The following is a 13,006-nucleotide window of genomic DNA, read 5'->3' on the forward strand; positions in this document are numbered from 1 at the left end:
TTCTGTTTCTTTGATTAAAAAAAATCAAAAGCGGGGCTGGCCCCGTGGCTGAGTGGTTAAGTTCGCGTGCTCTGCTGCACGCGGCCCAGTGTTTCATTGGTTCGAATCCTGGGCTTGGACATGGCACTGCTCATCAAACCACGCTGAGGCAGCGTCCCACATGCCACAACTAGAAGGACCCACAACGAACTATGTACTGGGGGGCTTTGGGGAGAAAAAGGAAAAAAATAAAAAAAATCTTTTAAAAAAACAACCAAAAGCAAAATTAACTTAAAAGCTTACGTAATGAGTAAACTTTTAATTATTTTATGTTACCTCAACAGCCAATCAATATAAAAAAAGATGGAGACCCCCAAATGGAAACATACTCTAATGGTGACCTTAATATTGAAAATATCTGGCTCTTTCACATTAGCCACTAAAACTTTTAAAAATCCCATACTACATAATGTACTATGTAAGAGTGAGAGATATCCGTCAGTTCCACTAGCTCCTGGAGGCTTATTCTATTAAACAAAGATTATTTGTTACCTGCATAACAAAGTTAATGTAAACAAAGTCATGCAGGTTTCTCAAGGTTTTCTGAAAAATCTCAGCCTTTACAAGTGAGTGCAAAGTAAGTGCTACTACCTCTCAGTCAAGTTACTGCAAACGAAAATATTCCATAAGCCAAGTGAGCCAAAGGGGTACACTCTTTGAAAGCGGACTCACTTGGCAAGGTTGCATACCTTTCTGATGGGTACTCTTCCAAACGCTGACTGAGCAAAAATCCTAAATTCACGTTTGGTAGAGCCTGGTTCAGAAGGGTTCAGGGCAATGACTCCTAGTGGGGCCTGAGTTCAGCCGAGCAGGACTGAGACATTAAGTAATATTTGCTTACACAAAACAAAAAGACTTCACTAGATTTTTTTTTTTAAAGATTACTACGCTCAGGGGAAAAAAAGATACTAACTTTCAAAGAAAAAAGATACCAATGACAACAATTAAATCTGTGTAGAAATTTTATCATCACTATATGATATACCTCAATGTGAAATTTCCATGATCTCGTATGCAATTTTCTCAAAGAAAATGGCATATGAAATGCCTACTAACTAGAGCACAATCCATTTTCTACCTTCCACTGATAATTTTCAGCATCATAAAACCTTAACTGCTAACTCAGGCTTTGCAGTTCTGATCTATTCAGTACTGTATTGCATTACTTACTTTAATTACACTACTCAGTATTGTATGACTTCTAGCCCATTCTATAGATTTCCTGAGAAACAGTTGGGCTAAGAGAGCAAAAATCTTAAACACCATCACTACATTCAGAATAAGTAACAGACACTAACTAGCAAGAGCCAGTAAATATAATTCTTCAAAAATATTTATAGCAAGACATCTGTCTCAATTTTGACTTAAATTATTAAAAATCCGTTTACTAATTAAAGTATGGCAAGATGAAATGGGAGAGTGAATTTATACTGTTTTTTTCCCTCATATTAGGGCATAAACCCTGAAAAATGTTAAATCCTCAAATTTCCTAAAGTGTCCTAAAATACCAAAATATATTACAAATCTTTTTAAAAACTCTGCCTTTGATATAATATAAATGATACATGTCCTACACAAAATAAAGACCCACTGCTGATATCACAGAAAAATATAGCTAAAAGTCTAGTAAAATCTCATAATAAGGACTTAATTTCCATTTTTTATTTTCTTAAAAACCATAAAAACTGATAACAAACATCAGCAGTCATCCAGGTTATCACTTAAATGGACTAAAATAAGTGGAATTCAGATCGAAGGAACCCCGCCACACATTATTTATTGCCACCCCCCGAGTTTAAGAAGTTATCAAGACCAAAAAGTAATATAACAAAAAATGAGATGGAAACCTCAGCTCAGAATTTTCTTGCTTTTAAAAATTTATGACAGACGGCACACAGAAAGCTTGTGATAGCGAGTATGTGTGAGAAGCACATTCAGAGCATTCCAGCCAGGCCAAGCAGAAATTTAGTACTGAAAACTCTCACACTTACAAACACACGCTGTGAGGGTGAGGCACAAACAGTATCTGTAGTTTATATTTAGTTTGCTTTGGGTGAAAACAAGAAAGAAGAGCCCAACTACCTCTGAACACTGGGCCAGGCTCAAAATCAAACACTATTTCACTGGGGACAGAATGTAGGAGGGGACTGGGAGTCCGGGATTGGTATTTCCGAAGACAGCGCATCAGCTGGTTCAAAGGGGCTGTTAGAAGAGAAAGAGAGGGGCAGGCAAACACAGGAAGACAGACACACAGAAGAAATGAAAGAAGTCATGGGGAATAAATAAGATGAGTCAAAGCCTGCTTCATAAGATAATTCTGGATGTTTAAAAAATCTGCTTATTTTCATAAAATCCCAATGATTTTTTAAAAAGTGACTCATAAAAAGGACGAAAAAATGCCACTTCATTTTAGGTAGTTAAGCAGGCAGCATTAACTTTTTATGACTAAGTTAAGTCTGTGATGCTAACATGATGGCAACATTTAAATGTTGGATGTATTGAGTAAAATTATCAAAAGCCACAGCTATTAAGACATATGAAAGTCAAACTGGCAGCAACATTAACTGGTGGGTTCATGGAATAACAAACAAAAAAAAACTTTTATAATATGTGCTATATGGTAAATACTAAGTCCAGACTATATAGTGCAGGGTTATTAATTTGGTAGTTTCACAGTTATATAGAAACATAACAAAATATGGTTTATACAATGTTTATTCAATATAAAATATCTTTGAGTCTAGGCTTAGATATTTTGAAGATAAAGCAGGTCACAGTGAAAAGACCAAGTCTAAGTAAGATAAGCAGGTACTACAGGTCTTCCTTATTAGACAGAAGACAGCTGGACCACCTGGAAGAAAACTTCAAGATAGTTTCAAAGACTACCTCTTAGAAAACATCATATGGGGATAAATTCTCACTTAAAAAGTATTTGCTTAAGCAATGTTTTCTTATGCCCCCAATTTTCACTGGGTGTTAGAGTGATTATCAGATGAAAATTCTGTAAGAAATCTTAATTCAATTTCTCATTTGTTTATTTTATTTCCCAGACTAATAAGAGGGTAACTGGGCTTTTCTATTAGGGGTCCTTTTTATAAAATGTACATTCCAAACCCTCCTAGGAAGGCTGAAGGGAAGTGGCTGACAATGTCTAACAAACTGAGAAGTTGAGACATGCAATTCAAGAGATTCTCCCCAAGAACAATTTAGGAAAGTTAAGTTTTAACCGATTCTAAGTTCAGACTTTAACTATTAGTGAGGGCTCCCAAAGGAAATTTAGCAACTCCGGCTTTCCAGATAGTCAGGAATTAATAAAGTGGGTAAAATAACTAAGGATCTCTCCTTGATAACAATATTTTAAAATTGAAGATAGTACATTTAAGACTCCCTTGTATGTCTTCTCTTTTTCTTTACTCATATTATAAATTAGTTAAAACTTTATTAGATCCAAATGATAAACACTAAAGAAAAACAGAAAAACTTTGGGTTTTCTCTACACATTTTTCTCTGTGTCTGTGTTTCATGAAAGAAGCAAATATAAAGACGACAAGCAGCAAAGCAATTGCATTTTTCCTTGAGGTTTTTTTTTTTTTTAATTGAAATCACTACTTACCTCCATCACTACGAAACCCTTGGTCTCTAATCAAGTCCTACAAATAAACAGTAATGTATATTTATTCAAAGCATATGATAAGAAAGTAGTAACACTGAATTTTCCACTAAGCATTAACAGAAAGGTTAATCCAAAATAATACCTGTCTTAAAACTATTTCACAAAACAGAAAGAATATGGAATTAGCCAGTGAAGATGATAAAATCAAACTTTTGAAACACTTGCCAACCCTAACCCTATAACGAAGGGATTATTAGTCCTGAGCAAATGCTGAAATCCATTTCAGGCCATTCAAAACCAATGGCTGCATCAATTCTTAAAAAAAATTCTACTGGCATCTATTAAGAGCCATAAAATGTTCATACCCTTTGATCCTGTAATTCCACTTCTGGGAATTTTTCCTAAGGAAATAATTCAGAAGAAAAAATGATATGCACAAAGATGTTTAGTGCAGCATTACCCATCATACTAAAAAATCAAATAATTATTTCCCTATTCTAGGTATATTGACATATTGGCTAAGTAAACTATAGTGTATCAATTTAGTAAGTATTATGCAGCTAATAAAACAATTAAGCTTGACTCATGAAACATTTACAATATGATTTAAAAAATACAATCTTAAATGTACACTGATTACAATCACAAAAATATGGATATGTAAGGACAGACTAAAAGGGAAAAGATCATAATGGCTCCACAAGCATTTTGTTAAAATTTGTCTTTATTACTAAAACACAGTTTTTGACAACAATGTTGGGGTAAGGGGAGGAGTCTACTAGCAATGCAGTGCAATTTGCATCTTGATAGGCAGAAGTTAGGTTAGTTTGTTTACCCAGTATAACTTAAATATGAGGGATTGAATGGCCCCAAATGTCTCTAAATAGGCTCGTAGGCTCTTTGCAAATAGGCAGCTTTTGTTTATAGGCTAAAACAGAGAGTAAATTCTTTACTGATTCTTTTCTATCAAATTCAATGTATTATATAAAGGCTTTAACATTTTCTACAAGATAATTAATGAATACTCATATACCTGCCAACAAGGTTCTAGGTGTTAGGGGTTGTGTGGCTACCAACAAATATAAAATCCTGGTGGTCTCACTAACTTTCTGTGTTCTTGAGAGCTTATAATTTAAGTGAAAGTAAGATGTACACAAATAGAAATTAAATGATATAAGAATAATAGTTTAAGAGAACGATTAAAAAGACGCCTAAGTTGTTAACTACCAAATAAATGCTATGGGTAAAAAGATCTTAAGTGCTAACACAAGTTCAAAGGATAAATAATTAACTATAGGACTTGGTCACTGGTGAAGCATTTGAAGAGACGGGCCATGAGTTGGGGTTTGAGGGACAGATAGGAGTGTAGAAAAGAAAAGCAGAGGGCCTTCTGGACAGAAAGAACCACAAGACAAAGACAGAAATGCCATATCCCTTTCCTCTTTGCTGCAGACAGAAATGCCATATCCCTTTCCTCTTTGCTGCAGACAGAAATGCCATATCCCTTTCCTCTTTGGAGCCCGTAGGGCCCCACAATCACAGATCAGCCACAGTCTGCTCTCCAGTCTTATGACCTACCACTAGTACCACTACAAATTTATATTTTCCAACCTCAAATATGTTCTTAAAGCTTCTTGACAATCTTTTCCACTTACTCCAGGTTAAATCAGATCATCTAGTATTCCAATAACGGCTACTTCAAACTTTTTCCCAATCTTTTGTAGTTCCTTTTTTACTTTTATCTTTCCCTTTAGCAGGAGAGAAAAAACAGAAGCCATCAAAGAACTTTCTGTCCTTCCTCTATATCTACAAATATTTGCACAGTAGTATTAGCTACAGTTTCTGAATTCTTATTATTTACCAGGCATAATAAGCATTTTCAAACACTATTAAGAGGTGAACACTATTAGCCTCAAGGTTAAGTCATCTGCCCAAGGTCATACTGCCTATAAAGAGTGGCAGAGCTAGCTATGTCCATCTTTATTCCTCATAGCCTCTGAGGAATACTGTTTCCAAGTTCAAGGAACTTTACTACATAAATTATTCCCTCTCTTGTTATTTTCAACCTCTCCCTTCACTGGCTTATTTCCCTCAAGTTACAAAAATGCTGAAGTCTCTCACATTAAAAACTATCCCTCAACCCTCCTTCAACCTATGGCTCTTTCAAGCTTTTCAAAATTGACACCATCTCACATCTTCATCTGCCTTTCTCTCCTCCACAAGCCCTCTGAAACAGCTCTCAATGAAGTCAAAATGACATTTTAATTGCCCACTTCAATGGTTACTCTCAGTCCTTATCTCATTTGAGTCTCAATAGCAACTGACATCAACTACTTCAGCCTTCTTGAAATCGCTTTTCTCCCTTTGGCTTTTGCAACACTACTTTCTTTTACTTATCTGAAGCTACACTTAAGAACAGGAGCCCCAAAGAAGACAGAGAACAACTGTCTCTGCTTGTACCTCAAATGTTAGCGTTCACCAAGGTTGCATTTTCTACCCTCTTTTCAATTTACATACACTCTTTGAGTGATAACATTTACATCCGTGGTTTTAACTGACACAAATACACTAATTATTCCTAAACCTGTATCTGCACTTGAGGTCCTTATATTCAACTGCTATTGGACTTCTAAACCAGTAAAATCCCACAGACATGTTTAAGTCAATATGTCCAAAATAGAAGTTACCATTTTTGTTTCTATAAAACCTGTCCTTCCTTTGGTATTTCCTAGCTTAACGGATACTATCTATTCACCCAAACCAGAAATCTGGGCATTATCCTATACCTCCCCTCTCTTTCACCTCTCTCCTCTACTACTATACAGAACAGTTGTTAAGCATAAGGAAGAAAGGCTGGTTTTATTCCATTTCAATATTTATCAGCTGTGTTATCTTGGGTAAGTTTCTTAACCTCTCTAAATCTAATTTTCTTAACAGTAAAATAAGGATAATAATAGTACTTTAACCCATGAGTGTTTATAAGGACAGAATAAGAAAATTTATGTAAAGCCCGTAGTATAGTACCTGGCACATAGTAAGCATTCATAAATATTAGCCATTTTCAATATCATTCCTAACAATTATGCCTAACAGATCTCTCATTAATTCAAAGGATTTTTCTAAAATATAGAGCTGATCACTTTCCCTCTCACTCCAAGTTTTTCAGACCTCCCTACTACCAGCTACTACAGAGACGTTAGAGTACACACAATGCCTTCCAGTGTGGACTCCACCTATGCAGTTTCATCTTCTACCATTCCCTATCCTTCTCCTGAACCTTAAACTCCTACAACATCAACTGATAATTACACCCCATGTAAAAGTACTTTCACACCTTTGCACATACTGTTTCCTTAACAAATGCCCTTCCTTCCTAAAACCCTCAACTGGAGTTCTTCACTGCTACTCGTTCATCCTTTACAATCTGGCTTAAACATTGTCCCTTCTCTACTAAATATTCCTAGATTCAACCAGGTAGAGTTTATCACCCCCTTCTATAAACTATCACTATATATTTTATGATTATTTATTTATATGTCTAATACACCCATTGGAATGTGACCTCCTTGAAGGCAAAGACATGTACTAATTCATCCTTAATTCCCAATTCTGACACAGTGCCTATCCCAGAGTCAATATTAAATCTTATCTACTGGAACAATAAAGGTTGAGTAGTGGTTGATACTGAATGAAATGACTGAAAATGCTAAAGAGTTTATATTTTATCTTAAAGTCAATGAAAGTTTTAGAACAAAGGAACAGATGAAGATAATAGAGACATAAAAAAACTATTCTGACAGTAGCGTAAAGGATGGAAATGGACAGAAACCAATGGCAGGAAATACATTTAGGAGATTAATGTAATAGTAGTTCCAGTGAAGAAATATGGGCCCAGATGATGGTGGCGATAAGAACAAATTTTAGATGCACATCAAAAGGAAAAGGTGATACCTTATGACTATTTGGTTACAGGGGAGGATGAAAAGGCAAGATATAAAGACAACACTCCAAATGTTCAAGCCTAAGAGAAGAGAACAGTGGTAACAATAAAAGATAAAGGGAAATAGTTCAAAGGATGTTAGTTTTAAAAGTAAAGATGAAGGTTACAATTCTGAACATATCGAGAACAGACTTAACCGAGAAATAAGATTTGATTCCTTATTTCACAATCTCCTTATTCCTGTACTTCACTCTCCTATTTCTTTCTTCCTTTGTATTCAGGTCTAGCCAGATAGAGGAAGACCTTATTAGTTGAGGAAAACTGACATTAGTAAAAGGCCACTTAAAATGAATTCAATAAAAATAGAGAAAAAATTTCATAGTAAAAAGTTGGAAGATTATCTGATTTGGGAACTTATCTTGAAATATGAAATTAAAATTTATAATAAAGGGTTTTTTACATTTAACAAAATTTAAGTTATAATTTCAACAATACGCTAATTCTTAGAACAGACACAGACAGAATCAAGTTTTTGTTGATCACAATACCAAACTTATAGCACTACTGAAATTCTTAATTTCTTATTCATCTTTTACATCGCAATTATAATCATTTTTATAAAAATTTTAAGAGGACTTCCATCAATTCTGTTAAGGGTCTCTATCAATCCTTTGATAGTTAAATAATTTTTGTTTGAAGAACCTATTACATATATTGTCATCCTTATGGATTTTCTCTCTTCTATTGTTAACCAGACTAATTTAATTCTGCTGTTTCTTAATGGCTTTATATGATTCAAGTAGTTCTCCAAAGTCGCTTTTCATTGTTTTCATGAAATCTTTTCTTTGTCAGATTTGCACTAAATTTGCATTACGTTTTCAATGAAATGTTGGATTTTAATGTAAAGGGGTTGGAATGCAAGCTGGTATTAAATGGGGAGGGATGTCTGAGGACTAATATTAAAGTGGTCTTGTTAATGAGCGAATATTTTCCTGTTAGGACAATTTTTGCTTCTCTACCCAACCTTATAACTATGAGGACTCACATAAGGAATGCCTATATAATGAGAACAACCCTCGTCCCCTAACATACACATAACCACCTCACTAACTCCAGTAATCTTGTTTATATGGGGAAACAGTTTCAACTTCCTTTTTAAATATAATTACTTTCCAAGGCGAACAAACTCAGTGGATTTTTCTCAGTTTTGTTGCTTATTATAGACAGAGATTAAGGATAACCTACACTCTTTGTTCTAAAGCACAAGTACAGTGAGAAGTGACACCTAATTCTAAGATCAGGATCCCCAGCACACCACAGATGGGATAGCAAGGGCACTTTATTCTCTTCTTTAACTCAGTTATCCGGATGACTCAGTTAAATGAACCAGTCCTTTTGGATTGATCCTGTGTGTCTCATCTTTTTTTCTCATCTCTTCCTTCTCTTTGTCTATATCAGGGACTGGCAAAATATTGTGCCTGGTCACCTGATTTTGTAAATAAAGTTTTATTGCCACACAGTCTCACCCACGGGTTTATAATGTATTATCTATGGCTGCTTTCACACTACAATGGCAGAGTTCAACAGCTGTTATTAGAGATCATACGACCCACAAGCCTAAAATATTTACTACGTGGCCCTTTAAGAAGAAGTTTGTTGACCCCCGGTCTGTATTATGGGAAATTTCCTCTGCTTTAGCTTCTAACCCTTTTACTGAAACAAGTATTTTTTTGATGACCTATTATGTGTTTATCCTGACAAGTGCCAAGGGAACTGTATTAGGAATGGTTTCTGTCGTCTAGAAGTTAAGATCTAATTGAAGAAGCCACACTAATGCATATAATTAAGTTACAGTGTGAAAGATAAACTGGAAAAGTAAAAAAGTCAAGAGTGACCAGCCAGAAGGTAGATAAAATAACTGAAGAGGTAAAATCACAATATATGATGATGATACCAGAGAAGATGCATTTTAAAAAATGAATCACTAAAACCGAATGACAAACTTTACACAAAAAGAATATGCCAAAATTCAAGATATGTATAGAGATGGAATAGAATGGTACACTCAAGAAAGTAAAGAAGGTAAAGGGTAGCTTTACATGTCAAGTACATAAAGACTAGTCCTTAAGGGTTATTTAAGTCAAAGTTCCACTTTTATAAATTTAGGACATGATTTCAAATTGATCTAAATAGGAAATCTGCAATTGTATTCTTATTTTATCTGTACCATAAAATGGCCAAGAGGATTATCTGTTAAATAAATGAAGATAAGACTTTTACAGAGATGGTGCCATAAGGAAAAAGAATCAGGATAACTCTATAATTTGGCACCAGTTAAGCATTTAATGTTAGAGAAGATGACAATGTTTTTCTGATCTGTAATTCATGAAAAGTCTATCACTTATAATAACTGAGATAATGAAAGGTGGCATTTATTTCTGATCTATATTATAATTTAGCAGAAAAATTAAGAAATATACTTAAATTTTTTTAGTTTTAACAATGCTGGATACTTACATCAATATTGACAGGTTCTATTGTGTTTATATGTACATTTGGAGCTGATGAGGACCGGTCTCGTTGTCCAAACTGATTTCGATGATCTTCATCTGCTGGTCGGAAAGGCTGTGGAATTGGAATGGATTTTGAAGGAGATGGACTGGTGAGAATTTGGGGCCTGGAAAAATCAAGTCATTGGGAGATAAGATTCAGAGCAACTTTACAGAGATAATAACATAAAAAAATGAATGATATAAAGATTTGTTTTTATAGTCTCAAATAAGATCTTTAAAACAAAGCATTAAAAACCTAGCTAATGGCTTTTAAAAGTATTACTTTAAAAAACTAATATATGCCTACAACTAATACTGACAAAGCTGCTTTGCTCAAACAGACCCTCCAGGGACTATCAATAACAAGAACATTGATTCTTATCCAGAAAATCCTAGGGAAATCTACAAATGGCTAGATATTACCTGTAGTTAATCTGCTGAAGAAACTCTTGTTCTTTAAAGTTAGACAAAAATGCTCTAAGTAGACACTGACTGAATAAAACCTGTTTTTTTTTACCTTTGCCATTTCTTGATAGCTGAAGTTACTAAAATGAAATTTTTATGAAACGTATTAGGAAATTAGAAATATCTGGAGAATACACACGCCTATTTCAGGACCTGAAAGTTGTACCCTGTTGCTTTACACAAAAGTTGAATTAAATTTCTGAACAACAGCAAAAGACTATTTTAAAAATCAAAAGATGATCCTTCTAGTGTCAATCTCTCATATTTAAACATTTTTACCATGCCCAATAACAGATACGATACAGAAGAATCATATATCAAGCATTAAACCAAGCATTTTTAAAAATTGTTTTCTGATGAAGCCATCAAAATAGGCAACAGAATGACCTATTTTGGTACTGTAGATAAATAACAAAGTCTATGATCTCTCACTGCCCCCAAAATGAATCTGGCACTCACAAAGCACACAAATTTTGAGAACAGATTGTAAACACCTGTGAGGAATCTATCCCCATCAGAAAGGATATCCAAGGGAGCTGGGAAGTAAGCACTTGATGAGGTATGGCTGTCTTAGTGAGCTCCATCTGGACCAATGAATGACAGTGCTAACAGCCTCTCTTCAGAGACTGGTTATCATTTCACCCATCTTATGCAAACTCTGTAACTAATCAGCATTATTTAGTGGTTATTAAGACATAGCTAGAAAGACAATGTTGAGGGAATAAAAAGACATTTTGTGAAAGGAGAGGGTTTAGAGAGGAATGGAAAGAAAATATAGTAGAAAAGGAATACATAAAGTTTGAAGAGCCAAAGCCAAATAGTGAGAAAAAGCTCCTGAATAAAGCATGTTAATAGAATCTGAACTACACTAGTTTATAGTTGTACTTCTTTAAAGCATACTATTAAAGGCAGGGAAAGAAATTTTTACTTTGTTCATATTAACTAAATGAATCCACTCAGAATTGAAGTAAAAATTTAAAAATGTTACATACCTTAAAATATTAGTATTAGATCACTAAGAATTATAGGTAAGACTGATGGAACTGGCTTTTAAAAAAATTAGCATGCTCCACTGGCCCTTGTTATTCTGATTATTGAGAAATTTTTAGTTTGTGACACAGCTGTCTTTATTTTTGCTGTAGGTAGCCAGTATATGCCCTTTGCTAAAGGATTTTGGGAGCAGCACAAAGAATGTAAAAATGACAATATTAGTGTTTTTAAAAAAGTTTTGGAAAGTGCACTTATTTCTTAAAAACTATTTATAGGCCGAGTTAAAGTCTTAAGGCAATAGTATACTTTAAGTTAGGACTTAAAAGCAGAAAAAGCCTCAATTAACTACAACTGTATAGAATAGTCTAATATAACTGATCTGGTACAGGCATAAGTGATAGCAAGCCATTCTTGAAACTTACTGAATTAAGACTATAACAGCAACATGTTGTACATAACAAATCAGAAATATGTATGCAAAGGACACTGGTACAGAAGTAGGAAAAACAAAACCCTGGATAAATTTTGTTATCATATCTAAAGAAAAGAATGAATATATTAGAAAATGAGGATATCTGCCTATTATACAAAATCAGAAAGACTATATTTGGCATTTGGTATATAATACAACCCAGGGAAAGGTAAGCATTGGTCCACAAAGTCAACTTATCTAGCCTTGAGGGCAAGTATATTATAATTTTGAAGAATATTTCAAGTTATTACATCCTGATGTCATTAAACATCTGAACCATGTCCTAATTTCAAAAACAATCTTCGGATTGTAATTTGGTTTCTCATAATTATCTTTCAAAAGCGGAGTGAGTACTGATCCATCCAACAGGTATATTTCTCTCTGAAATGAATTACCTGGCATTCTGATTTTGGTTACTGACAACCAATACATCCCTGACCTTCATCATTTCTGGGAATCAACCAAATTGCATTTCCACACTGTGAAGTCTTTACCTGGACCAAGGTAATTTAGACCTTGTGAAGTATGCTGGGAGTCAGCAAACTGGCTTTCTCCTGATGATACCTCTCCCTATCTAGCTGCAAACCTCTTTAAAACAGTATCAAATTAAAAATAAAAAGAATTTTACCTCTAACACCCTTCAGCAAATTACCACTTAGTTTAGATCTCATTTTAATCTAGAATATTAAATGTTTTGAAGCACAATGACTTCTGTTCAGTGATATGCAAATTTTAAAATGCTGACTTTTCATAAACTTATAGATTCCACAGCATTTTTAAAAAGTAGAAAAGGAAGTACCCCTAACATTCTATTCAAAACTGGGCAATGTATCGCTTCTTCAGCATGTCTTGGTTACGTCTATTATTACGCGTGTTTCATGACCATTATAATTGTTATCAGGACTATTAACAAAATGCAAAGGAACATTGATATA

General features: G+C 34.3%; 1 protein-coding gene across 10 annotated transcripts in view; it reads right to left on the reverse strand.

Moving 5' to 3' along the window:
• Window positions 1-13,006, reverse strand: part of BRAF (B-Raf proto-oncogene, serine/threonine kinase) — a 148,414-nt gene that overhangs the window by 47,009 nt on the left and 88,399 nt on the right. For 8 of the 10 annotated variants that reach the window (XM_070617974.1, XM_070617977.1, XM_070617978.1 and 5 more), the window contains 2 exons: window positions 10,110-10,269; window positions 3,653-3,689 (listed from right to left, as the gene is read on the reverse strand). In XM_070617974.1, the coding sequence (XP_070474075.1) occupies window positions 3,653-3,689; window positions 10,110-10,269 (197 nt within the window). Of the gene's footprint in view, window positions 1-2,121; window positions 2,242-3,652; window positions 3,690-4,017; window positions 4,054-10,109; window positions 10,270-13,006 lie in introns of all 10 variants that reach the window. The other 2 variants (XM_070617982.1, XM_070617981.1) reach the window with 2 other exon arrangements.

This window comes from Equus przewalskii, chromosome 4 (genome assembly GCF_037783145.1).
Source record: "Equus przewalskii isolate Varuska chromosome 4, EquPr2, whole genome shotgun sequence".
In the NCBI taxonomy this organism is placed as follows: domain Eukaryota; kingdom Metazoa; phylum Chordata; class Mammalia; order Perissodactyla; family Equidae; genus Equus; species Equus przewalskii.